This window comes from Pelodiscus sinensis, chromosome 18, assembly GCF_049634645.1.
Source record: "Pelodiscus sinensis isolate JC-2024 chromosome 18, ASM4963464v1, whole genome shotgun sequence".
NCBI classification, from domain to species: Eukaryota; Metazoa; Chordata; order Testudines; family Trionychidae; genus Pelodiscus; species Pelodiscus sinensis.
This window is the reverse complement of record NC_134728.1, coordinates 30,104,570-30,132,430: the sequence shown is the minus strand read 5'-3', so window position 1 is coordinate 30,132,430 and position 27,861 is coordinate 30,104,570. Positions and strand designations below refer to the sequence as shown.

Here is a 27,861-nt window from a genome sequence, read left to right as displayed (position 1 = left end):
GCTTAAAGAGACCCACCCTGGAAAGCCAGTTCTCAGCTTTCCCTACTTGCTTGCCTACCTCAATGAGGGACAGCAAAGCATTTTGTCTCTGCGTGCTCTGGTTGCCCTCACTCAGGATACCACAGCACTCTGCAACATGGAGCCAGAGCTGCCCCTGGGCACTCTGGTGCTTCTCCTGGACATATTGCTGTGAGCCTGGCTGCGCTTTCTGCAGGCTGCCATCCAGGAGGTCCATCGGGGGGCTGTCAGTATCCAGGAGGCCCTGCGGGAGTGCTTCCACCCTGAGGAGCACTAAGAGCCTCCCTGGTCTGCCCCACTGGGGGCTTGTGCCTCATTCCTCCCTCACGTCCTTCCACTTACCCATCCCTAGCCCCCCTGCCTGATGTCAAATAAAATACACATATTTTCATGAACACAAACTCTCTTTATTTAACAAAACTGGGGGGGGGGGGATGAAACTCTGGTGAGACTGGGGAAAGGAGGTGGGAGAGGGAAGGAGAGAGAGTGGGAGAGGGGAGGGGGAAACCTGGGAGGAGGGAGCTGGAAGTGGGAAGCAAGGGGAAGAAGAGGGAGGGGAAGCTCAGGCCTCAAGGTTGGGGGTCTCGCCGGACCAACTTGATTTTCATGAGAACCTGCTCCTGGGTTCGCAAGTGGCTTTTGGTGGCCAGGCTGGCAGCTATCCTGCCATAGACGGCCGCATTCCTCTGTCTAGTGTGGAGATCATGGACATTGGGGGCATCCTGGAAGGCTCCTGGGAGCTGGCAGACTGCTCCTGGGGAGCGGTGGAGGGCTGACTGCCAGTGGCTTTCTGACTCATGTTTTGGGGCCACTGAGTCAGAGGAAGTGACTGGCTGGCTCTAGGCTGGCAGGCTTGGAGCTGGCAAAGGCACTGTGGCCGAAGTCAACCACTTTAAGGGCTCTGGGGAGGGGGGGAGGGAGGGAGAGGAGTGTTCTTGTTTGAGGCCAGAGTTGCCACCAGGGCATCCTGGGAAGGGCTGGAGGCCCCCTATTTTGAAATAAGTGTCTATACAGCACTTATTTCAAAATAGCTATTTTGAAATTGGCGTTATTCCTCGTGGAATGAGGTTTACCAGTTTTGAAATAAGCGCTCCACTATTTTGAATTAATTTCGAAATAGCGGTTTGGCTGTGTAGATGCTAGTAAAGTTATTTTGAAATAACGGCTGTTATTTCAAAATAACTGTGCTGTGTAGACATACACTATGAAATTGTAATTTGTACTGACTTTGCTAGTGCTTTTTTATGTAGGCTGTTGTAAAAGTAGGCAAATATCAAGATGAACTGATGCACCCCTGGAAGACCTCTGCGAATTCCCAGGAGTACATATGCCTTGGGCTGAGAACCACTGAATTAGTGTGTATTTGCTCCTGTACAATCTGCAGTGCTATTTCTCTCACCCCCAAAGGAACCAGCTTCCCTGCCAACAAGGTGCACTTTCAGCAACGCCCCTCTCCTGACTTTGTGCCGGCATCATCCTTACCTTGGTAACATGGGTAGTGGTGGAGGTGGAGAGGGTTTCTGCGGTGGCACCAAATATGCTGGTGAGAACTTCCTTCCCAGCAGAGCTGCTGGTGATCTAAGAACATGCAAGGAAGATCTGTGTCAACAGGACCGAGGGCAAGGGCAGCCCTGAAAGGACTGCCCCTTCCCCATGTGCTATCAGTGTGGGCCCAGGGAGATGCCAAAATGCCTACGACACCCTGGCTCTTAAGATGTATCATTCAACCATCCCTATTCTTTCTTATTCCTTTTCTCTCTTGCACACTGTCTTCCCCAGCTGCTCCTAGATTGCCTCTGTGCTGTGCTGGGGAGGTTGGGAGACAGGGCTTGGGTCACCCACCAGAGTGCAACCAGAGGGAGAGCTGTGCCAGCCGGGGCTAGCTGAGTCTAACCCTGCCCTTCTTGGATGAGATGGGGAGCCAGCCCACGAGGGGAGAGGAAGATGACAAAGGAGAAGAGAGACATGGGGCTCAGCAAGGCCAGGCTCACTCAGCCGGTCAGCCTGTGGCTAGCTGCTTGGCTGCCAGACTGTCTGTCTGCTGTGCTGAGGGGGGACGGGTGTGCAAGGCAAGAGAGAGGCTGTACCATGCTTACAACCAGTCTGAGTGGTTTTGTGGGGACAAGCTGTCTCCAGAGCAGCCACAACAGCTGATGGAGCAGCGAGGACCACAATTCCGGTCCTCTGCATTTCCGGTCCCATCTCCAGACTCAGAAGAGTTATGGACAGATGCAATGCTGGGCTCAGCGTATGGCCCAGGTGCACCTACCCCCTTTTCTCAGCTGCAGGCATCTCAAGTGTGTGTGCTGCTTTGGGACACAGGCCCTGCTCAGCGACTGACTGGTGCAAGGGGCAGCTCCGGGCTGGGCCTGCCCCACCTACCAGTACTCAAAAGGGGGAAGCACTAACACACAGAGTGCAGCCCAAAGGCCTGATCCTGCAAATTGCTGCCCATGGGCATTGATGGAAGCCAAGCATCACCCCCCAGAGCCCAGGTCTGCATCTGGAGCACAGAATTGGCCTTCCAGGGTCCATGCCATTGGTGATAGTAGACCAAGCCCTGCGTGCTGCTGCTCAAGCAGGTCTCCCCTGGAGTCAATGAGAGCTTTGCTTGACGGAGGAGCTAGCCTCGGGAGCTCTCCCCTCCCACTCGCTGTGCAGCGTGTGCTTGTTTGGGGCAATAGAGAGGCCCCAGTGGCAGACTGGCCCTGCCTTGCCTTGCACCCCTTAGGCAACCGGGAAGGCAGCCTGTCCTCTCTCCTGCTCCCCAGAACTCCCTCCGCTGAAGGAGCTGGTGTTCCCCGTCCCCAGCGGAAGGAGGGTGTCTGCGGCCAGGAAAAGGTAAAGCAGCAGGTGCATGAGCCAGCAGGTGAGGCAACCTAATGGTAGAGGCCAGGGCCAGCCCCAGAGGGGTGGCGTTTCCCCGCCAGGCAGCATTCCTGCCGCAGCCCAGGGCCTCTGTCCAGCACCGAAACCTGGGCAGCGGAAGCAGCCTCTCAACTCACCGGAGACACGGAGCGGAATTCGGCCGCGGGGCCCGTCCCCTTCCCAGGCTTGGCGCAGTGATCCTGGAGGAACAACATTACACTGGAGCACTGGCACAAGCACAAGCAGGACAGACTGCTGCCTGCCTCTGGGCGGGTCTGCAGGCCTCTCCCTTCATCTGCTGGAACCTTCAGGGACCGGGACAGTGTCCTTCCGTCCTTGTCCCCAATGGACCAGCATTCCCAACTCCCCCCCAAGCTCAGGGCTGCTCTCTCTCCCCCAGCACCCAGGCCTCAATCAGACGCCACCACTTAGGGCCCCCGGGGAAGTCGGCCTGGCTCCGCAGAGCCACCTGCTTACTGCGGCCATTGAGACGCTTTCTGTGGTGACAACGTGGGACGTGGCTGTGGTCTCTTTTCCGCCCGCCGTGCCTCTGTCGACCTGCGAAGGGAAGGGGAGACCAGGTGAGTGTGCGAGGATGCAGCCGGGGAGCGAGCCAGCTAGGAAGGAGCGCTTGGTCTGCTGCTGATGCACTGGGGGTAGGGAAACCGCAGAACTGCCTTGAAGCTGCAGACGGGCAGTAACTAGCCTGGAGCCATGTATTTAATGAACAGGAATGCAAACCACAGGCTGCTACTATCTGCCCCCACCCAAGCACAGCCAGAGAGCAATGCACAGCAATGCTGCACACCTGCTCAGGAGAGGATGCAAATCCTGAGTTTGCGGGGCATGTGCGGTGGAGAGCGAGGGGGTGTGCAATGGGTACTTTAACCTCCAGGAGGGGGATGGGGCCTTGATTTCATGTCTCTAGAGAAGGAGAGAGCTCATGAGTCTTTGTGCCATCTAGTCTAGGGGTGGGCAAACCTTTTGGCCTGGGTACGGAAATTGTATGGATGCGGCTGTTACCAAGGTGGGGGAGGGGGCTCTTTGGGTTGTTGCATGGGGGGGGGGGGTTCTACAAGGGAGTTACTGAGGTGGGGGGAGGGAGACTAATGGGAGCTCTACGGGGGCAGTACTGGGGAAGCAGCCAAGCAGTAAGGATAAGCCTGGATAAGGTTTGCCTATAAGCCCCTGAAGAGCTCCGCACCCTCTGTCCGTGTTTCCCAGAGCACCAGGCTGACGGGGTTGCGACCACGCCACCCAGGCACTGGGGTGAGGCTGCGAGGGAGGGCAGAAGGGGAAGGGCCAGGGGCTATCCTCCCTGGACAGCCGGATCACCGGCCACCGCTGCTTCCCAAGTCTGTCCCAACCCCGCTTCGCGGCCTGAAGGGTCCAATGGCCAGATGTGCCCACAGGCTGTAATTTGCCATGCTCTGATCCGGTCTGAGGCAGCCTAGCATTTTACAGGATTAAAAAGAAGCCTCACCAAACTGACCAGCACATTTTAAAATCCTCACCTGATCTAAGGGTATGTCTCCACTACAGCGGCTAAGCTGCGGTGCTGTAGCTGGGCCATTGTGGCACTGACGCTACACCAACAGACGAGGTTTTCCATAAGGTAGGAAATCTACCTCTCCGAGTGGTGGCACCAAGGTCAACCTAGCCCTACGTGTACGAGCGGTTAGGTTGGCCTAACAAACATCCCACGGGGTGTGGACAATGGGGCTAGGCTTTAAGGTGTAGCTCAGGCCCCAGAAATGCATTCCATTGGTGTGGCCTGGGCAGAAAGAACCCGCATGATTTGCTTTTGTCTGTGGATTTTGCTAACTCCAGACTGAGGCTCTGTAGAAAGCACGTTGGTGCAAAGCTGCTGCCTCGTGCACTTTGTGATTGGCTGTGTTGTGCACTTCAGCAAGTGCAAAGGGGCAAATCACCTGTGTTGTTTCCATTGTGGTGACCCTCTGGTGCACAGAGACCTCTGGTTCCGCCTTCTTCGTGCCAGCAACGGCGCTGACAGTCACAGTCTCTGTTTTCACAACGGATGACTGCAGAGGGAACACAGCAAGTCAGCCACAGACTGCGTGAAACTGTGTTGGCTCCTGGGGCTTGGTTAAAATGCAACAGCATCTTAATATGTGCTGAATTGCTCCCCTTTCCCTGAACTGCACATCTTAGTATCTTCCTCCCGCAGTTCATGCACCCGGCAACGCATGCTGGGAAGAGCCATGGGTGCCAGGAGGCCTGCGATGCATTTACAAGGTCCCTGTCTTGGATCACTACAGGCCTCTTTACCCTGAGAGACACACAGCACGGGACCAGCATCACCCATAGTGCACCCAATCACTGCAGGCTTCTACACAACTAGCCGGTGCACCCTGAGCCAGAGCTTCATGTGCCTTCAGCAGGTCTTCTCCTGAGAAGGCTTCCAAGTGCCCTGGTTTGTAACAAATGGCCACTTGAGACAGGCATGAGACCCACCAAGCTCGTTTCGCTGGTGGCCTAAGGGAAGATTTGTAACGCTGGGTTAGATTTACCCCTGTGGGTGTGTGGAGAGGCACAGCTACATCCCTGGAGCCAGGCTGACCCTCAGGGATGCAGGGCAGAGGAGGACGTGCACACACAGAGGTGGTGTGAGTAGCACCTGTCCATGTGGTTGGAACCCTGCTGGTGACGGCTGCCCAGGGGACACACTGATGCAGCTTTCACCCAGGTGCGCTGGCCATGCCCCTTCCCTCACTTTCTGGGCTGTGCAGGTCTCTGCAGGCCAGTGTGGCAGAGGGAAGGTTGCAGCCACTTCCCCACCTCTGCCAGCGTGGGACTGGAGTGAATTGGAGGCCCAGTTCTTCCCATGGCTCCCGTGGTTGGAGGATACGCTCTGAACACAGCTTTCAGCTCCAACACCCTGCGGATGCCTTCAGGGATGCTGGCTTCACATCTTGGTCTTATCCTGCATGAGTCTGGTCCTAACATTTGGCTCTGCAGGGGCCTGGTGCGAATCGCCTTGTGGGGAAGCGCTTGATGAGGGGCCACATGTCAGTAACACACCAAACTGGCGCCTGGGCCCAAGGGTTGGACACCAGCAACTCTACCAGGTGCTATTCTGGCAGAACAGGACACTGCCGAGGGGCAGCCCTCCCTGATCCTCAGTTCTCTGGATCGCGGTGCCGCGTACGCTCTCCACCGAGGCTGGGTTCCTCTGCCAGCGGCAGGAGAGACCCAGGAACACTGGCGGCCAGAAGACACAATCCATGGTGAGGAACTGAGGCCTTGGACGCAGTTTCAGAATTGCAGAGAGCAAAGAGCTTCATTCACTGGGGCCCAGGCCTGCCCTGCTCTCTGGCACGTGGACACTGGTAGTCTCTCTAGCAAGTCCATGTGCAGTTTGTTTACCTGATTATCCCCCTCGCAAGACCTTTCTATCACGTCCCACCAGCCCTTATGTAAGTTATTCCTTCCCCAGTAGGACCATAGGTTAACCGGCAAGACGTGACTTCAGCGTGCACGCTATTTCATGCAACACACCAGAACAGAGACTTGGGTTAAGAGACACACGCATGCTGCTACAGTACAGGCACAGGGCTCTCCAGCCAAACACAGTGAGTTAAGATGACGACGGCTTTTTCAGTTAAAAGACACACAGACACACTTAGCAGTACAATCGTGCACCGGAGGAGTCAGTAACAGCCATGCAAAACAGAGAGAACATTCATTAGAGGACAACAAAGACACTCCAGAGGCTCTCTGGGTTCTGAAAGCTGGCATGCTCTTCCAAACAGATGCAAGGGGCATGCTGGTCAAGCAACACCAGATGCCAAGACAGATAACACTGTGAGATGAGGACACCGCGACATAAGTCTTGCGGCATGGCTCCCCATTGTACCTCAAAGTGGGATACGTCTGGGATATGGTGGGAGGCCTGATCTTCTTCCTTGACATCTTCTTCTTGGCCAGGAGCTACTTTGTCAGCATCGTGGGAAGAAATCACACCTTCTGCTTCCATCTCACTCCTGTCTCTATCAAGCTCAGGCAGACTTCTGGAGAAGTCTTCAAAGGCTGTGCCATGGAAGTCGCCGATAACAGTAAAGTCCACTTCAGCTTCCAGGCTGGAGGTCGAGCTGACTGTGATGCTCGAACACTTTCGTTCGATGGCCAGGTGGTTGTCCTTCAGAAAGACAGAATCCTTCTCCTGGTCTTGCTCCTCATCCCCAGTGTCGCTCTCAGGGCCCCTGTGTCGAGGTGGCTTCACTTTCTCCTCTGTGCCCTCCCTCGCTCCCGCTCTCTGAATGAGACACAATGGCGGAGAGAGACTCAGACTGTAGGTACCGAAGGAATGGCTAGAGCTGGCTAGGCCAACAGGGGGAGAGGGAGGAGGCAGCTGGGGAAATGTCACAGTAGGGGATTCAAACACAACTCAAGCATGAAAACAGAAACCTTTTTGACAGCAGCAACTTTGCAGGGGGAATTGATTTGGTCTGATTTGTAGAGAGGAATTAGAAAAGAAATAATAATAATCATCATCATCATAATCATAATAAAGAAAAGCTGTCCAAAAGAAATTCTCAGGCATGTCACTGAGCCTGACAGAAGACATGTGCAAAACAACAGGTGTGTTAAGAGACATTTATAAACAGCTCAGACTGCAATCGTGTGTAAGTTTGGCACCAAAACAAACAAGGAAGGTAAAAGGGGAGAGGACAAGAGTTTGAATGAAAGAAAAGAAAAAAGCTCCATCAGTTGCATGTATTCAAGGGGAAGCAAAGGAGCTTGTCAATTTCACTGAGCTCACCCCATAAGAGTTTTACACTCACTGTGCTGGGGCGTCACTGGAGGTTTTTATGTGCTCGTTTTAATCATATATATGGGAGGAACAGTCAGTGTTTACACACAGAAGTCCCATGAATGTGATGGGACAGGGCCCCACCCTGCAGGGGTTCCTGCTGGGAGCTGAACAGAGTGCTTGTGTGAAAACCAGCCCAGACACCGTAATGCTTCCCTAAAGTTTGCTGCACATCAGGAGCGGGCCCATTTGGGTTTAATCGGCTGAGTGGTTAATCAGTGTAATTGACAACAAACTCAGAGCAAAGAGATAGCCTTCCTCTGCCAGCTCCTCTCGAACAATGTGCATACCTCTCAACTGGCCCAGCACAGAATAAATTTCACCCCACCTTGCTTGCCACCTGGGTACTGCTCAGAAATCTGGAATTAAATGTTATTTTTGGTTTAAGATTTGCTTTTTGCTCAAGGAACAGTTTCATTCCTCTATACAGGCTGTACCAAAGCCCACTGACGTCAGTGGAAAGCCGTCCAGTGACCTCACTGTGCTCAGGGTCAGCCCCTCACAAAGTCAGCAATACCCCCCACTTTGGTTGGAACGTTCCATCTCGGCTGCTTTTTATCCAGATGACTCGTGGGTTGAGAGGTATGAGACACGGGGGTCTCCAACAAACTCAAGAGGAGCATATACATATACATATATAGATATACGTATGTATAGCAGCTCTGCAAGGGGGAAGGAGTCAAAAGCATACAGTCCTCAGCTGGTTAAGGTGAGCTTTCATACTTTGGAAAGAAGCAGTTAGTAAAATAGCAGTGAGACCTGGGAGACCACTGGAATACCAGTCCTTAAACTCTCTTCTTTCAGGGTGGCTTTAACTGATGGGCCAGATAAATCCTTTTCTTTCCCAATTGGTTCTTGAGATTTGCTCTGGATTAGAGAAAAGGGTTAGTCTTTGGCAACGAACTCCAAAAGGAACTGAGCTAGTACCTTAGAAGAGCAGCAGAAAGCTATTTCACCCTCCAGCCACCAGCTTGCCAAAGTTGGGAGGGAGGTGGGAGGGATTCAAAAGCCGAGCAAGAGGGGACAACAATTTAAGAAGTGCAAGGGGCGAGCTGGAAGCATGGGAATTTTGCTGCTAGGTGTGTGTGGGGGGATATAAAAGCTCTCTGATCGGCACCCCAGGCCCCGTTCTTGCTCCTGGGCATGAAGCTCATGTGCCCAGTTTAACATTAGCAGCTGGCATTCTGGTGGCCAGCGGGTCTGCATTCAGCTTAGGAGTCAGGCCACAGACACATACATAAAGGACAGGGAATGCAAAGCGGCTGTTCTCAGTCAATGGATGTGTGAGGTGCCATTGAACATGATCATAAAAAAAAGAGCCACGCAACATGCTTATGAACTTTCCGTTGGGACAGTTCATGGGAGGAGTTACCACAGCTTCTCTCAGAGTGATTTCACAGCCCGAGTCAGGGGAAGCAAGTCTGCTGTCATCATCTCCTCTGCGCTTTGAATCGGTGGAAACGCCTTCCTTCGACGATGGAGGCTGGGAAGGCTCTCTTGTGCCTGTCTGGTATTCCCCACCAGGCACTCCCCCAGCATGCCTGGCTCTGTCATTTGAGGCACCCAAGGGTGTGGGAGACGTAGCGAGGCCCGTGGCCTGCGGCGGTTCTACCTCTGTTTGTTTAGATGGTCTCTTGGTTTCACTTTCTCGTGGCCGCTCTTGGGCTGCTCTTTTTTGCTTATCAGAGAGTGAGCCACAAGCATAACCTTGTTCAAACAGCTTAATTTTAGAAGCCACAGAGGTTTTTTCATACGTCTCGCAGTCGTGTCCCTGTGAGCCCGGCCAGCCAGTGGTGATGGAGGGTGAAGCCAGCTCCGCAGGTGCTTCCTCGGGCTCCCGAGATGTAACTTCCACCCCACCTGCAATGGATCTCAAAGGCCCAGGCTCTGGCGTTTGTTTCCTGTTGGTAGGCTTCCCGCCTTCAGCCACAGCAACAACAGGCTGTGACAGTTGCTTGGCCCCAGGAGGTGATCCTCTTACAGGAGAGCTGGCGGGGAAGGCATCAGCTACTCCTCCTGAAGGAGGTTTATCCTTTAGTGGCTCGCCCATGGCAGAGCCTTGGCCCTTGAGAAGTACATCTGCCATGAAGCTTATGTCCTGACGAGACTCACTCACCTTGGAGCCTCTAAGTAGCTCTCCCACACTGGGGATGAAATTTTGAGGCGGCTCACCTACAGCAGGGCCTCTGTCCTGGGGTGGCTCGCCGGCCTTGGGGCCAGTGTCCTGGGGCGACTCGCCGGCCTTGGGGCCAGTGTCCTGGGGCGGCTCGCCGGCATTGGGGCCAGTGTCCTGGGGCGACTCGCCGGCCTTGGGGCCAGTGTCCTGGGGCGACTCGCCGGCCTTGGGGCCCGTGTCCTGGGGCGGCTCGCCGGCCTTGGGGCCAGTGTCCTGGGGTGGCTCGCCGGCCTTGGGGCCCGTGTCCTGGGGCGACTCGCTGGCATTGGGGCCAGTGTCCTGGGGCGACTCGCTGGCATTGGGGCCAGTGTCCTGGGGCGACTCGCCGGCCTTGGGGCCAGTGTCCTGGGGCGACTCGCTGGCATTGGGGCCAGTGTCCTGGGGCGACTCGCCGGCCTTGGGGCCAGTGTCCTGGGGCGCCTCGCCGGCCTTGGGGCCCGTGTCCTGGGGCGACTCGCCGGCCTTGGGGCCAGTGTCCTGGGGCGACTCGCCGGCCTTGGGGCCAGTGTCCTGGGGCGACTCGCCGGCCTTGGGGCCTGTGTCCTGGGGCGACTCGCCGGCCTTGGGGCCAGTGTCCTGGGGCGGCTCGCCGGCCTTGGGGCCCGTGTCCTGGGGCGGCTCGCCGGCCTTGGGGCCAGTGTCCTGGGGCGGCTCGCCGGCCTTACGGCCAGTGTCCTCGGGCGACTTGCCGGCTTTGGGGCCAGTGTCCTGGGGCGGCTCGCCGGCCTTACGGCCAGTGTCCTCGGGCGACTCGCTGGCCTTGGGGCCCGTGTCCTGGGGCGACTTGCCGGCCTTGGGGCCTGTGTCCTGGGGCGACTTGCCGGCCTTGGGGCCTGTGTCCTGGGGCGGCTCGCCGGCCTTAGGGCCAGTGTCCTGGGGCGACTCGCTGGCTTTGGGGCCTGTGTCCTGGGGCGGCTCGCCGGCCTTAGGGCCAGTGTCCTGAGGTGGCTCTTTGGCCTTGGGGCTAGTGTCCTTGGGTGGCTCGCCGGCCTTGGGGCCTAGGTCTTGGGGTGGCTCGTTGGCCTTGGGGCCTGTGTCCTGGGGTGGTGCTCTGGCCTTGGTGTCTGTATCCGGGGATAGCACACTGGACTTGGGGCGCATGCTCTGGGGTAGTTCGCCCACCTTGGGGCTTGTATCATGGGGCGGCTCGCCCTTTGTGGGGTCTGTGCCCTGAAGCAGTTTGCAGACACTGGGGCCAGTGTCCTGGGGCAGCTCCCCAGCTTTGGGACCTGTGTCCTTGAGTGGCTCACCATCAGCAGGGCCCGCATCCTGGGGTGGCTCTCCTGCCTTGGGGACTGTGTTCTGGAGTGGCTGACCCTCAGCAGGGCCAGTGTCCTTGGGTAGCTCGCCAGCCTGGGGGCCAATATCCAGGGGCAGCTCGCCGGCCTTAGGGCCTGTGTCCTGGGGCGGCTCACCGGCCTTGGGGCCCGTGTCCTGGGGCGACTCGCCGGCCTTGGGGCCAGTGTCCTGGGGCGACTCTCCGGCCTTGGGGCCTGTGTCCCGGGGCGACTCGCCAGCCTTGGGGCCAGTGTCCTGGGGTGACTCGCCGGCCTTGGGGCCTGTGTCCTGGGGCGACTCGCCAGCCTTGGGGCCTGTGTCCTGGGGCGGCTCGCCGGCCTTGGGGCCTGTGTCCTGGGGCGACTCGCCGGCCTTGGGGCCTGTGTCCTGGGGCGACTCGCCAGCCTTGGGGCCAGTGTCCTGGGGCGGCTCGCCGGCCTTGGGGCCTGTGTCCTGGGGCGACTCACCGGCCTTGGGGCCTAGGTCTTGGAGTGGCTCGTTGGCCTTGGGGCCTAGGTCTTGGGGTGGTGCTCTGGCCTTGGTTTCTGCATCCGGGGATAGCACACTGGACTTGGGGCGCATGCTCTGGGGTAGTTCGCCTACCTTGGGGCCTGTGTCCTGGGGCGGCTCGCCAGCCTTGGGGCCAATATCCAGAGGCAGCTCACCGGTCTTGGGGTCAATATCCAAGAGCGGCTCACCGGCTTTCTGGCCAGTGTCCTGGGGCGGCTCGCTGGCCTTGGGGCTAGTGTCCTGGGGAGGCTCCCCAGCCTTAGGGCCAGTGTCCTGAGGTGGCTCTTTGGCCTTGGGGCTAGTGTCCTTGGGTGGCTCGCCGGCCTTGGGGCCAGTGTCCTGGGGCGGCTCACCGGCCTTGGGGCCAGTGTCCTGGGGCGGCTCGCCGGCCTTGGGGCCTGTGTCCTGGGGCGACTCGCCGGCCTTGGGGCCTGTGTCCTGGGGCGACTCGCTGGCCTTGGGGCCTGTGTCCTGAGGCGACTCGCCGGCCTTGGGGCCTGTGTCCTGGGGTGACTCGCCGGCCTTGGGGCCTGTGTCCTGGGGCGACTCGCCGGCCTTGGGGCCTGTGTCCTGGGGCGGCTCGCCGGCCTTGGGGCCTGTGTCCTGGGGCGACTCGCCGGCCTTGGGGCCTGTGTCCTGGGGTGACTCGCCGGCCTTGGGGCCTGTGTCCTGAGGCGGCTCGCCGGCCTTGGGGCCTGTGTCCTGGGGCGGCTCACCGGCCTTGGGGCCTGTGTCCTGGGGCGGCTCACCGGCCTTGGGGCCAGTGTCCCGGGACTGGGCCCCCACAGCAGGCTGGCTTAGTTTCTCTTTCTCTGGACTTTGTGTCGTGCTAGGAGGATGCTGCCAGGGAGGTTTCATAGGGGTTGGTTTCATCTCTATGGCTTCCATCTGAAGAACCATTTCTGACATGTTTCTTTCTCCTGACTCAGTTGTTTTCCTTCCAGTTACTGACATGCTGGAGGTTGCTCCCCCTTTCCACACGTCCTGCTTTTCTGACTCTTTCAGGCCTTCTGCCGGGATGGAGCTTGGTGCTGCACTGTCCCTCTGGTCTGGCTGCTGAGAGAGCTCAGATTTTCCACCTTCCCTGGAGAGGGAACCAAGCTCTAATTCCACTATTGGGTCTTGCAGGTCCCCATCCTTCGATTCCTTCACTGGAGACTTTGACGTGGATTCACTTTTACCTTTTGATTCGCTGCCTATTGACCTGGCAGACTCCTCTTCCTCTGGTGCCTCTGGCCACTTCTCTGTAGCATGGTGCCCTAGGGAGAATGTCTTTTTGCTAAACTCTAGAACTTTCGCAGGTCTATCCGACTCTATACCTGGTTCATCAGTCTCTGACTTTCCTTGGCAACCTGTTGAGGATGTGGGTTGGAACTTCTTCTCTCCCCTTATAGCTGCTGGGTCAGATGCTGATTCAAGCTCAGGGCTCTTCCCTCTGTCATCTGAAAGGTCTGTTTGGGGCTCCAACCCCTCTTTTTCAGCAGGACAAGACTTTTCTTCCTCTTTCAATCTAAGGTGGATTTTACTCTCCATTTTGTCTCCTTCCATAGCTCCTATGTAGAAAATTCTCTCTCTAGCCAAAGACTCTCTCTCGTGATCACTTGATTCCACGGTAGCTTTAACACCTTTGGTGGGTGGGCTAGATATTTTGGACTCTTCCTTATCTGAATCTGATGAGACAGACACAGGCTCCTGTACTGTAGCCTTGCTTGCTTTCTTTGGAGGTTCTGCCCCAGAAGGCTCAGACCTTAGTCTTTCATCTGCTCGGGAATCTCCAGGTTGTTGGCTTTGCTTGGCCTTGGCTTCCAAGGAGCCAGCTGGGTGCTCAAGTTCATTAATGATCACCTCTTCTTCCCCCTCCTTGGGCATCTGCTCTTTGCCCTTCTCTGACGGCTGACTTTCTTCCTCCAAAAGGGGTTCTTCTCTGGTTTCATGCTCATACACTTCATCCTCCCACACAGACTCAAAATCCTCTGGACTAGCAATCATTTTGGCTTTTGCACGGGTGTCCAGTTTGACACTTACTGGTTCCTCTTGTGCTGCTTCTTCTTTGGCTTTCCCTACAGCAATGTCCACTTTTAATAAGCTCACACTTGTTTGCGCCTCTGAAGTTCTTGTGCGTGCATCATCTTTGGTTCCCACAGCTTTCTTTAGAGCAAGCTCTTCCAGCCTAGATGTTTCTCTCTCTATAAATACCCAATGCTCTGAACCCTGTATTGCAATTTGAGCAAGAAAAGTTAGCATCAAACATACTTTACTCACATAGCTGATCACTGTTTTATTAAGTAACAGAAGGCCGTATTGACTAAACCATTATTATGCATGCAACAACTGAGGCAGAAATGCAAATAAAGGAACTAGCAAGTAACCAACTAATAGCAGGTATTGAAATCTAGGGGCCTGATATTGTATGATTGGTTTAGGGAGTCAATGGAAAAAAGGTTGCTTAGTGTCTCACTGGGCGGGACCCCTCTCCCTTTTCGAATGCTTGGGACTAAATTCTTATTTTCAAAATTAGCAATTGCACCGGGGGAAAAAGAGGCCTCACTTTCCACTAACGTGTTAGTGAAACTATCACCATGTTTCTTGAACTGCTGTAGGACAGAACTGAACTTGAAAGACGCTGACATTCTACATTTTGTTGTTTTTCACTGACATTTTGAATTTGGATGAAAAACAGGATGAAATTTTCTAGAACACGTTAATCGAAATTATGCCCCATTTTTCAAGCAGCTCCACTCTGAGCTATGCCCAAGTATGTCAGATTGACACGGGGCAAGCAAGGAGAGAGTTTGCCTCATATTCAACTCCATCTGCATTAAACAGCTTGGACTGATTCCAAAGCCAATCAAGCTTTGGGAGAATCTCACAGGATATTTTCAAAGGAGAGTTAGGTACAGGCCTTTATGTGCAGTCAGAATGTTTTTACTGTGCTACAAATCTTCAGTTTCCTCTTCACACCTGATTTTTGCCACAGCTGTTTGCTAGAAAGCCTCACTTCTGTAAGAATTTGTCTCTCTGCCAGCCCATCTGTCTATAGAGCCCCTTCTGCTCTGAGTTCAAGCCCACCACTCAAATAGCCCAGGCCTGTGATCCTGAGTCTATTCCCAGATTAGTGGTCCTATAGCATCACTACTTCCTAGACACCCTTGACACCTGTGAAGAGTTTGGCACTGGCACTGGTCACATGAGTTAGAGCTTCCCCTAATTTCTCAGCTCTCTAGACACACCTGATCAGAGGCAACAATTTATCTACAATCCTAGCAAAACTTAGTGCAGGCAACTCAGAAAGGAGCCCATCACAAAAGACAATCTAGAAACACAAGGACAGGGCAGGACAGCTGCTACAGCTACAAGCACTGCAGAAAGGACCAAGAAAAGCAGTTGTGTCAGGTCGTTGCCCTGTACTGGCCCTTTAAGGGGCTAAGACCTGGAGTTGGGAGGAAGCCCAGCTGAGGCAGCTAAGAGGGCCCAGCTGGAGGCCATATAGAGCAGCTCCTGGGAGGAGGAAAGGGACCTGCCTGCTTGCAGGGGCTGCCTGTGATGATAGGCCGACTCAGCCATCGCCAAGGGTGCCCCCTTCAACGGGGTGCCCAGGGCACCCAATGAGACATCACGCCATTGAGGGCCATGCAGGCGGGGGCGCCGATTGCGCGTTCCACCTGGGTGCCAGCTGCCGCAGCCCCTCAGACCACCCCTGCCAGCCTGCAGTGAGAGAGGCTTCAGCCTAGCAAACCCAGGCTACCTGGCCTGAGGCCCAGGGGCTGCAAGGAGGCAGTCATGGAGGGCAGGGCTTGCAAGGAGGCAGCCCTAAAAGGCCAGACTGCAAGGAGGCAGCCGTGGTTCACAAGGAGGCAGCTGCGGTAGGCTGGGGGAGTTTGAGCCAGGGAAGCCCCAGGCCATAAGTCCGCAAGGCAGGGTTGCAGGAGGCAACTGGGCAGGAAGAGTGGGAGAAGAACTGGGGGTCCTAGAGAGTAGGGAGGACCCTGGAGGAGGAGTGGAGGAAGAACACCGTTGGTCCAGAAGGGGGCGTGGACCAAGACCGGAGTGGTCACTGCCGGAGGGCAGTGCCCTGAAGAGAACACCTCACCCAAAGGGGGCACGTCAGCATCGGAGTGGCCAGCTACTTCCCCAAAGCCACCCTGAGGGAAGAAGCTGTGCGTGAAAGTGCGTTGAACCCGCTACACAGTACAACAAGCTACAATATCCAGCAAATACACAGCACCCTGCAGCAGGGACATGGAAAGGTATTTGCTATTTAACAGGCTGTAGCGATCTATTGCTACACAGAGGAGCAGGCTGCCAGGTCACTATTATCATCACTAGTCCACTGGCACTGCAATGTACACGTTTCGTCTCAGAGGACAGCTAAAAGCTTTCCCAGCTGGACATGCACAGCACTGCTGAAGTGTAGCCACTGCTGGGGTAGTAGGTGGGAAATAACCCACTAGAACACAACAGCAGGAGGATGGGAGTTTTCTTCAACAAGGAAGTCAAGCTGACAGTCTGCTCCACGTCCGTGGGATTTGCATCACTCGCACTGAGTAGCCAGGACTTAAGGGGGGTGTATTTAAAGCTCTCACTTGGCATTCAGTCTCTAATGACATCAGAATACTGCAGCATCTTCATGCAGTAACTGGTTGGCTGTGGCTCAGTGTAGTCTATTGCTGGATTGTACATTCCCAATGCAGTGTAGTGTACGGCAAGCTGCAGTCCAAATGAGTGGACCATAGGGGGATGGCGTACCCTCGGATGGTCTGCTGCCAGAAGACAGTGTCTCCTGAGGCTGACCATGTTGTTTTTCTGTGGTACAAAACAGCAAATTTCAGCATCAAAATATTTGCAGCTGGCTGCACTGGTCCTCTTCCAACAGAGAAAAGTCTGAGCTGGAAAGAGACGTAAACTAAAATGAGCAGAAATGACTGTATCCATCAAGGGCCTGGGTACCGGCTGGCACTGACAAGGGCAGAGAAGTGAATACTGTGTCATTCAAACCAGGTGGAAACATAAATCCCACATAAGTCCTATAAGTCCCTGTAGAAAGAAAACGCCCAAGTAGGGAATCATCAAATTTTGGAATTAAATATGTGGTTGCGCAGGTGGTGTTGGAGAGAGGGCTTTGGATTCTTCGACCATGGGATGCTGTTCCAGGCACAAGAGTTGCTAGGAAGAGATGGGATCCACCTAACGAAGAGGGGAAAGCATCTTCATGGGCAGGCTTGCAAACCTAGTGAGGAGGGTTTTAAATTAGGTTCGTCGAGGGATGGTGACCTAAGCTCTGAGGTAAGTGGGGAGGCGGGATACCGGGAGGAAACACAAGGAGGAAGGTGTAACAGAGGAGGACCCCTGATTCGTACGGAGAAGGTAGGGCAATCAGCTAGTATCTAAGGTGTCTGTATATGAATGCAAGAAGCCTGGGAAACAAGCAGGAAGAATTGAAAGTCCTGGCACAGTCAAAGAACTATGATGTGATTAGAATAACGGAGACTTGGTGGGAGAACTCCCATGATTGAAGCACTGTCATGAAACAGCTCAGGAAGAACAGGCGGGGGAGAAAAGGAGGAGGAGTTGCACTGTATGTAAGAGAGCAATGTGATTGCTCAGAGCTCCAGCATAAAGCGGGAGAAAAGCCTGTTGAGAGTCTTTGGGTTAAGTTTAGAGGCAGGAGCAAAAAGGGTGATGTCATTGTGGGTGTCTGCTATAGACCGCCGGATCAGGGGGATGAGGCAGACGAGGCTTTCTTCAGACAGCTAAGAGAAGCTTCCAGATCACAGGCCCTGCTTCTCATGGGGGACTTTAATCACCCTGACATCTGTTGGGAGACCAATACAGCAGTTCACAGACAATCCAGGAACTTTTTGGAGAGTGCTGGGGACAGCTTCCTGGTGCAAGTGCTGAAAGAACCAACCAGGGACCATGCGCAGCTTGGCCTGCTGCTCACAGCAGGGAGGAATTAGTAGGGGAAGTAGAGGTGGGTAATGACCATGAGATGGTTGAGTTTAGGATCCTGACCAAAGGAAGAAAGGCGAGCACCCAAACACTGACCATCGACTTCAGAAAAGCAGACTCTGACTCCCACAGGGTGTGTCTACACTACCACCCTAGTTTAAACTAGGGTGGTAGTGTAGACACACCCTCAGAGAACTGATGGGCCGGATCCCCTGGGATGCTAACAGGAGGGGCTAAGGCAGGCATGTCCAAAGTCCAGCCCGCGGGCCAATTGCGGCCCGTGTTCCGGTTTAATACGGCCCCACAGGTAATTTGGCAATATCTATCTTTTATGGCCCCCAACGAATCCCCGAGCGCCGCTCAGGACTAAGGATGAGCTCGGGCGTGTTCGCAGCTCCACGTACCCGAACCCGCTGGGAAGCTGACAGCGCGCAGCGCTAATCACAGGTACTGAGATATTTTCCTGGTCCGCAGCTGCAGAGATCGGGAAATGTCTCAGTACCTGTGATTGGCGCTGCGCGCTGTCAGCTTCCTGGCGGGCTCGGGCACGTGGAGCTGCGAACACGCCCGAGCTCATCCTTAGACTCTTCACCACACACAGCCACAAAGGCAAGAGAATTCTTGTTGAGCAGTGTATTAGTGCTCGGACGAACACACTTAGACCAAAACCTCTGGTACTGCACTCACATGATCCCTTCCCCTTCTGGTCAATTTCAAAAATGGCGACTGTAAATAAGAGAAGAAAAGTTGACAGTGAGGGCCGCTGCTTCCAGGACAGGTGGAAAGTGGAATATTTCTTCATTGAAATACGGAATCACTGTGTTTGTCTGATATGCCAAGAGACTGTGGCTGTTTATAAGGAACTTAATGTCAAGAGACACTACCAGTCGAGACATAGCACATACGACAAGCTAACAGGGCGTGACCGCAGTGAAAAGTTGAAGCAACTTGAAGCTGTTTTAATGTCATAACAGCGATTTTTCACAAGAGCCCGTGAGTCAAATGAAAATGCCACAAGGGAGAGCTATGAGGTGGCAACGTTAATTGCTAAAAATTGCAAATCTTTTGCTGAGGGTGACTTTATCAAAGAACGCGTTATGAAAAGGGTTGAGAATATCTATCCCGAGAAGAAGCAAGAGTTTGCCAACATTTGCCTGGCTTGTAAAACTGTAGCATGGAGAATTGAAGAGATTTCATCAGATATTAAGAGACAGTTGACATCCAAAGGAGTGGATTTTGACTTCTTTTCAATAGCCTGTGATGAAAGCACGGACCTGTCTGACACAGCTCAGTTGCTGATTTTTATGAGAGGGGTAGACGATGAAATGAATGTGACTGAAGAGCTACTTGACCTCCAGAGCCTTATGGACCAAACAAGAGGAAAAGATTTATTTGTTTCTGTTAGTTCCGCCATAGATGACATGAAACTGCCTTGGAACAAAGTTACTGGGATTATTACTGATGGGGCACCTGCCATGGCTGGTGAACGAAGTGGATTATCAACCCTAATCTGTAACAAGGTAATCGAAGAAGGAGGCAAAGCTATTAAACTCCATTGTATCATTCATCAACAAGTTCTCTGTGCTAAACATCTCAAATATGATCATGTTATGAAACCGGTGCTAAAGACTATTAATTTTATTCGCTCTAAAGCCCTGTGCCACCGCCAGTTTAAACAGTTTCTACTGGACATCCAGGCTGAATACGAAGATGTTTTATATCACAACGATGTAAGATGGCTCAGTCGGGGGTCTGCACTGCAGCGTTTCTACTCTCTCAGAAAGGAAATCGGAGAATTCTTGGAAACAAAGGGACAACCAATGCTAGAACTATCTGATCCTATTTGGCTGGCTGATTTGGGGTTTCTAGTTGACATAACAAAGCATCTGAATGTACTGAACACGAGTCTTCAGGGGAAAGATGCAGCGGTGATCCAGCTTTATTCACACCTCAAAGCCTTTGGAACAAAGCTGCAACTTTTCATAAGGCAGTTGTCACAAACACAGCCCAATACCATACATTTTTCAGCGTTGCAGGAAATAATGAACAGTTTTCCACAGGACAATATCAGTGCACAAACGAGCAGGTATGCAGCAGACATCGCATCTCTGGCTGGGGAGTTTAAACGGCGCTTTCAGGATTTTGCAGCTATTGAAAAGGAGATCAGCCTTTTCTCCTCTCCATTCTCTGTTGACCCCGATGATGCTCCAGATCAGCTGCAGCTCGAGCTCATTGAGCTGCATTGTGACAGCGAGTTACGCAGTCATCACCAACAGCTCTCTCTTGTGATCTTTTACCGCCAACTGGATAAGAGTCGGTTTCAAGAGATTTGAACATTGGCTAAGAAAATGCTGAGCTTGTTTGGCTCAACATATATGTGTGAGAAGACATTCTCTGCTATGAACTTTAACAAGAACTGCGTGAAGACAAGACTAAGTGACTCTCACCTGCGTGACATTTTGCGCATCAAAACCACTGCCTTTGAACCAGACCTAGCCTATGTGCTGCAGTCCAGATCTCAGTTTCACCCCTCACATTAGTGCAGGCAAGTTTTTTTTTTTTTTCAATTGAGATGAATACATTGTAAAATCTCAGTTAATGTCACTTGGTCTAAATCAGTTATAAATATATTTGGACACAACATGTATACTTGGTGTTATGTTCCTATTCATATTTTTTAAACTTAAAAGTTGACAGACAACCTTTATTACCAATAATATGTAATGTACTTTACAATGTTCCTGACATATATTTCAGCTTCCTGGATTTTTTTTTCATCTGGCCTTCAGATATGAAAGGCAGAGTGATTTAACACCTGTTTAGATTTGTCATCCATGTGACGAAATGAAAAGTATGCCGTTTGCAATAAACTTTGCATAAAATAGTTAATTTGCATTCAATTTTAATGGTTCAAAGAATGTCAGGCAAAATGGTCGGCCCTCACGCATGTTCACTTCATCAAATCTGGCCCTCTTTGAAAAAAGTTTGGACACCCCTGGGCTAAGGAGTCCAGGAGGGCTGGCTGGAGTTTAAAGAAGCCTTATCAAAGGTACAAGAACAAAGCATCCCATTGTTCAGTAAGAAAAGCAAATGTGGTAGGCAACCATCTTGGCTTAACAGTGAAATCCGTGGTGAGCTTAAACACAAAAAGGAAGCTTGCAAGAAGTGGACACTTGGACAGATGACCAGGGAGGAGTATAAATCTATTGCTCGAGCATGCAGGAGTGTAATCAGGATGGCCAAAGCGCAGTTGGGATTGCAGCTAGCAAAGGATGCGAAGGGTAACAAGAAAGGTTTCTACAGGCATGTTAGCAATAGGAGAGTGATCAGCTTTAAACAGCAGGTGGCCCTAGCAGGAGAACTGCCTAGCTGGAGGATGCTCTGACTCAGCAAGTCTCATGGGCACACCCTCCTCTGCCCTGCTGCTCTGACTGGTATTGGACTTTTAAGAAGCTCCTCCTGCAGGCAGTTCAAGGCAGAAAGTCAGGGCCATGTAGCAGGAGGCAGCTGGGGCCAGACGTAGTATAGTTAGAAAGTCATTTCAACCGGTTCATGAGGAGAGAGGAACACAATGTCGGAGGAGACATCAGCTGCCAGGGAAGAATCCAAAGTGGCTTTCCTGATGGATCTTCTTTCAGGGGCAGGTGCTGCCATGCTTGGCATGAGCAGCAGAAAGATTCTGCAGCTGTGCTTTGGTCACTAGGAATTCTTCAGTGAAGACAGATCTGGCCAGAAAGGAGGTAAAACAAGCACCCCAGGGGAGTCCTGGGGCCCATGAGCCAGTCTGCAGCAGATGCTCCATAGTTCCTCTCTGACTACAGGTAAGGCTGTCAAATACCTCCCTGGTCCCAGCATGAGGCAACTGGGAGGGTGGCATGAGAAGCCGAGGGTTCTGGGCAGACCAGGATGCATGCCCTCACCAACTCAGTACACAAAAAGATCCGCTTCTTCTTTTCCCCTCAGCTCTCACCAGCCTGTCTGCCATTTCCCTGGGCCCAAATGGGCTGAGAGAAAAGAACTGGCTTGCCTGGAGCTCTGGAAAGCTGAGGGGAGAACTAGTCACTCGTTCTCATTCTTGAGACACCCTGGGGTGCTGCTTTACTGGCTCACTGGCCACTAGCATCCCCATCTAGCTGGAGGCAGAGCCTTGCCCATCAGACCACGTGTAGTTTGCCTGGCTGTTGCCTAAGACCCCAACACCACAGAGGAAGTGGGGCTGGGCCCCGACGCATTCCTTGCAAATAGCATGAACCCCAAGAATCACATCCTGTAAAAAGGGACTGGAGGGCGAGGATTGTGGGAGGAGGAGAATCTTGTTTCAACTGACATTAAATTGCAAGCTCCAAATGATTTCCCTACACCCCAGGAGGACTCGGACCTGTGACTCCACAGGGGGGCAGCAAGGAGCTTCATGGGGGGAGGGAGACCCATCCCTCCATTACAAACACTCCAAAGTCAGGAACTCGCTTTTACTCATTAAGAGGCTGGGTTGCACAAGCGTGAAGCTGCAGCAGCCACACATCAAATCCCCAACGCACAGCCATAAACACTCGGAATGAAGTAGAACGCAAAGCTCAAAATCAGTCCAGCTCTGCACTGGAGTGGTTTCAATCACCAAATGTCTCCAACGAGAGTGAACCATTACCGTGCCAAATGTATGCCAGGGCTTTTACGGCCCCTACTATTGTTGGGGTTTTTATTTCTTTTAAAGTAAATTCTATGGGTATGTCTACACTACCCTGCTAGTTCGAACTAGGGGGGGTAATGTAGTCATCCGCAGTTGCAAATGAAGCCCGGGATTTGAATTTCCCGGGCTTCATTTGCATAAGCCGGCCGACGCCATTTTTAAATGCCGGCTAGTTCGAACCCCATGCCACGCGGCTACATGCGGCACGGAGTAGCTAGTTCGGATTAGTTCCACGAGGAGTACAGCTAGTTCGGATTAGAAGCCTAATCCAAACTAGCTACTCCGTGCCGCGTGTAGCCGCGCAGCACAGGGTTCGAACTAGCCCGCATTTAAAAATGGCGCCGGCCGGCTTCATGCAAATGAAGCCCAGGAAATTCAAATCCCGGGCTTCATTTGCAACTGCGGATGACTACATTACCCCCGCTAGTTCGAATTAGCGGGGTAGTGTAGACATACCCTATGACAGAAGTTTGTGGCCAAGCTCTATTTCCATCCTAGGAGTGCACAGAGCTAGCAAGAGTGGACCTCCAGCTCCTCCTGGGATGATCAGATCATTTTAGTGCAAACCTGCTTGAATGACAATGATTCTGGGCCTAATTCCCAGGGTGCAACTCCACTGCTATGCTGGTAACACTGCTGAAATCAAAGGTGCCACATTGGGACAAGGCCGTGGTGGATCAGGTCCTTTTGCTGATAAAAGCCACTGGCCGACTGTCAGCCGCTGACTCTAGATGTTTGGCCCACATTCTCAAAGGTCTGTCCTTGCCTCTTTGCCAAAGCATCCTTTGGATGCACACCCCCTCCACTTGCGTGGCCTGCACTGAACCAATTCCGCTCGTACAATGAGTGTTCTCTTGCGGCTGGTGGGCTGGATGCAGAAACAATTATGTATGGATTTGGGGAGGAGAGCGGAGGAAAATCCAAAGCATTGTTCAGAAAATCAGATGCAGAACTAACTGGAGTGAGGCATCTACCCGACTCTTCAGTCAAAAAGCCACCAGGACGCCTGAGAGCTCCGGAGACTCAGCCTCTTTCCTCACTGAAACAGAGCTGTTTAACTGCATTCTCTTCTGTCCTACCATTCTAGACACCTCTGCAAGGGCTCTTTGTTCCGTCAGTCTCTGCTTTAGGCTCTGTCATCACTATTGATGCAGAGAAAGCACACAAGCACTGTGTGCCCAGCAAACTTTGCCAAGTTATCCACAGGATGCCTTACCAGTCATGCTAGCCCATGGGGAGCTACCCTAGGACACTTTCTCAGCAGGGAAACTGGTAATCCCATTAGAAGTGGAGGTAACTATGCTAGGCTGTAGTAGGGTTTGGAAACAATCTCCAAAGCCACCGGGTCCATCTGGGGTAACTGAGTTGAGGGCCAGCACCCAAAGGCTCACCATCCCACAACCACGTCTTAACAGGCTGCAGAGGCCCCAAATAGCCCTTCTCCCTCTCCTGGCTCCAAGCAGTAACTGGCTTGGCCTCACATCTTCCCTGGGGGACCAGGGGGTAATCGGAACCAGTCTCTCAGCTCCCTTTGGACTTGTCTCAGTGGCAGAAATCACCACATTTAAGCAAGGCACTGTCCCAACCAAGCTAGAATCTGATTCATCCTCACCTTGTAGACAGAGCAAACTCATGTTAGGAGAACCATGTTGTAGCCCAGTCTTCTTCCCCTGGGTGGAAAGTTGCATGGCAATACCCCTCCCCCCCGCACGCGCACACACCTCGACATATCAACAAATTGATACAACTTGAGAAACATAAAGAACAAACTGACAGTGGTGGGTAGATTCCACAGGACAGTTCACTCCACTGCGTGAGGGAGGCGGGTTCTTTTATGCAGGTTTAATGTGGGTATAAGCGAAATATTTCAAAAGCATCCACTGACGTGCCCAACCTGAAAGGCCAATGGCTTGATTGCCAGCCGTGCCAAGAGGCAGCAGCTCCATTTGAGCTGGAGTGGTGCTCCAGCCCTCTGGACATCAGGCCCAACATGGAGGTCCAGCAGTGCCCTACCACATTAATGACGGCAACGTGCTCAGGCACTTTGGGATGGGGCCATCTAGCTACCAAAGACTGACAGTGGTTGCCCCATTTTTTCTTCTGTTCTATATCATGCCAGTATCTGGCTCCTAAAAGGGGAGATTGGTCGTGCCAATTTTCTTCCACTATTTGATCTGAGGAAGTGGGTCTGGCCCACGAAAGCTCATCATCTAATAAACCATCTTGTTAGTCTTTAAAGTGCTGCATAGTCCTGGCTTTTGTTTCAGCTACACCAGACTAACAGGGCTACATTTCTATCACTGTTCTAAAAGGGCAGGGCACTCAAATGAATGGGGACCCTTGGAGAATGGTGGGCATAGCCCCATATGTTCCCATAACACTTTTCATCCAGAAGGATCCCACTGTGCATCACAAATGATGGGCCAAACCCTAGGGTTCTTGCTCAGATGTTACTCAGGCAAGCTCCCCTTTCTGGAATAGATGCTCTTTCTGAGTGCGGACTGTATAGAAACAGAGCCTGCAGGTGTCAGCCCAATGTACCTCACCTCCCTCAGCACCCAACTGGAACCATGCCCGGGCAGCAGGGCAGCCACTGTTCAGAAGAACAGCCAGACAGGCTCAGACCAAAGGTCCATCTAGACCAGTGTCCTGGCTGCCGGCAGTAGCCAATGCCCAAAAGCACATAGCAATGACCTGACCCAACCCTTTTGGAGAGGAGGTGAAGAAGGTCACCCCAACCAAATGCAAGGGAGCTGTAAGTGGGCAGAATGTACCATAATCACCCCAAGTAGACTTTGGCCAGCACACCAGGGTTAGCACCTTCTCTGCTGAAACACGCAGGGATCATCAGGGGAGAGTGGCCTGCACCTCTGATTTCCATCTCTGAGGAGACAGCAGCTCCAGCATAGCACCTATTTTACCCTGGGTCACTGACTTACAGAGAACCATCTCCTGAACAGATTGTCAGCACTGCCTCCTGCCACATCTGGGTTTTCCTCGAAGGACTCTCATCCAAGTACTGACGAGGCCCCACCCTGCTTAGCTCAACAACTTCAGCACCATAGCTCTAGAGTCTATGCAATAGGAGAACTGCTCAGGAGCCCTGCTTGGCTTCTCTCGCCAACACCACAGCCAAGCCTGTATTCTCTGAGGCAACATACAAAAGCTGCAAGATCCGCACTGATTCCTAGCTCTGTTCCAGAGACCAGGTTAACCCTCCTCCCTACATCACTGGCTTTCAATGGGAGAGCCAGCTCAGAATAGGCTCTGGCAGCAAGTGACCAGCTGCCCAGGCATGGCTGGTACATGAGCAGAAAACCTTCCCAGAGGCTGTGAGGTGGATTATACAAGGGGCTACAAACAGAGACAAAGAGGGGGTGGGGGATAGAGAGAAATGGAAAGGCTGGTGATAACCTCAGGAGAAGAGACAAGGCTTTTCTGTGTGAAAGACTCCATGGACAAGGCAGCTCCGTGCTCGACTGAAAACTCCTCTAGGGAATCCTCTTCTATCCTCTGTTTCAGCAAGGGAAGCCCGTGCACCCACAGCCGGGGGCAGGGAGGAAGGGGGAGAGAGAGAGAGAGAGAACAAGAACGAATGAATAAATGAACAAATGGGTGGATAAATGAAAGAGGGTCATGAATATTCCAGCTGGGGCGTTGTGCTTTAGCAATCTGTTTTAAAGTCTCATGCCTGCCTGCTGCCAGTGACTGCAGATCTGCTGAGCTGGGCGTGCCTTCCTGCTGACCCCAGCACCCCCTGGCCTGCACACCAGCATGAGCCGGGGCACAGGGGGACCTAGCCCAGCACCCACCGCGAGCGTCCAGCTGAGCGCTGGAGGGGCTAAGCTGCAGGTAGTTATTCTTCCATCAGTGCTACAGCCCCCTACCCTCTCAGCTTCAGAACATCTCCCTGACAGCTTCACCGGGCCAGGGGCCTGCCCCTCTGAGGGCCAGATGCCTGAGACTAGGCAGCCCTCCTTTTTCCTCAGATCCTGCTGAGAAGGGGACGGGGTAACCCTTGAGGAGCTGTGAGAAGCTCTGGGTGAGGGGGGCTATACAAGAAGTCAGGCTTCGCGGTACCCCCTCTCCCCACACACACACTCCCCGTGGAAGAGAGTGGAACTGTGGGTAGAAGACCCCAGCTGGAAGTTTTGCTTTCTGCCTGTGATGGTCTGGACAAAAAATGGAGCTCAGAGGCAAGAGCTAACAGCTGGGTCTGGCTGATAATTCCCCAGATTGGAGAGGCTGCCAGCTTACTGCCCCATCCTCCCAGCCACCCTCACTGCTGAACCACCCCCACTAGGTGCCAGACCCTTCCCCCACACATCCAGGGAGCGAGCCAGCTGGAGAGCAGCACTCAGCCTGAGAAGCCAACGCCAGAGTGAGCTCAGGCCATAGGACCTCGGCAGCCTGGGTTAAACACCAGTGCCCCTTGCCCTACGGCTGCCCCACAGCCAGTCAGTGGAGAGGCAGCAATGGGCCTGCCACACTGCAGCAGTAACTGCAGTCTGAGGCTTGCCCAGGCTACCTCCTGTCGAAGAGCTGGGGAGCGAGCAACACGAGCAATACTGATTCAGCTCCACGGGTGCGCACGGCTCGCTACCCAAAGCACCAAGCCGGCAGCCATTCCAAGGTAAAGCAGCCCTACAGCTGGGGCAGGGAGAGGGTCTTGCCATTTACATGCTGCACAGGTCGTCTAGCCAGGAGCTGAGGGAGTCGATGCTTGAAGCTAAAGGCAGGTGGCGCCCTTAACCGACAAAGCCCAGGCATCCCCTAGGGCTTTTCCACTGTCTTGGTTTATACAGCCAGTCTCCCCTTCCCAGCCCTCCCACCCACTTCCAGCTCCTTGTCCACAGGTGTCCCATCTACGGGAACCACCAGCAGGGCCGTCCTCAGCAGAGCACAGTTCTCTGTGGTCTCACCTGCCCTTCCTCACCTCTTGCTCACAGCCCAGCGGAGGATGGGCTCAACATGCTGCAGTATCCGCTGCCCTGTTCCCCTAAGGCCACAAGGGGCTGCATGCAGGATCCCAACTTTACAGAGCCATCTCCTGAGCTCCCCTGCATCAGCCAGCAAGCGCAGAGTCTGTGAGTCCTACCGCACACCCGTCCCAGAGCCTTGGGAGCAGAGGGGGCCGGAAACCCTTAACAACAGCTGGAAGCAGGCACCTCTCCCCCCCCCCACAGCAAGCCCAGAGCTGCACCCTGGCACCAGAGACAGCTCAGCCGGCATTATTCACTCACTTCCCTTCACACTGCAAGCGCAGGGACATCGGCCATGGAGTCCTCAGCCCGACTCCTGTGTAGGGGTGCCCGAAGCAAGCAGAGCAGCCATCACAACAGAACGGAAGCAGCAAGACACCTGTCAGGCTGGATTTCATCGTCACTCAGGTGCGGGGGCATGGCCCTCCCTGGGTGTCTGGGCGTAAGTCCTGCCTGACTGCAAAGACTAGGCATCAAATCCAGAGGCCAGCTCGGGGCTGCTGCCATGTGCACACACTTTATTCAGGGCCCACTGAACATTTTCCTGAGTAGCACAGAG

At 53.6% G+C, this 27,861-nt stretch overlaps 1 protein-coding gene across 14 annotated transcripts in view; it reads right to left on the bottom strand.

The window, feature by feature from the left end:
- The window catches only part of EPB41L1 (erythrocyte membrane protein band 4.1 like 1), a 168,091-nt gene that overhangs the window by 14,893 nt on the left and 125,337 nt on the right, over positions 1–27,861 (bottom strand). For 3 of the 14 annotated variants that reach the window (XM_075901379.1, XM_075901381.1, XM_075901380.1), the window contains 8 exons: positions 25,735–25,833; positions 9,093–13,895; positions 8,480–8,587; positions 6,764–7,162; positions 4,818–4,928; positions 3,364–3,444; positions 3,024–3,086; positions 1,501–1,596 (listed from right to left, as the gene is read on the bottom strand). In XM_075901379.1, coding sequence (XP_075757494.1) covers positions 1,501–1,596; positions 3,024–3,086; positions 3,364–3,444; positions 4,818–4,928; positions 6,764–7,162; positions 8,480–8,587; positions 9,093–13,895; positions 25,735–25,833 — 5,760 coding nt within the window. The remainder of the gene's footprint in view (positions 1–1,500; positions 1,597–3,023; positions 3,087–3,363; positions 3,445–4,817; positions 4,929–6,763; positions 7,163–8,479; positions 8,588–9,092; positions 13,896–25,734; positions 25,834–27,861) is intronic. The other 11 variants (XM_075901387.1, XM_075901393.1, XM_075901388.1 and 8 more) reach the window with 8 other exon arrangements.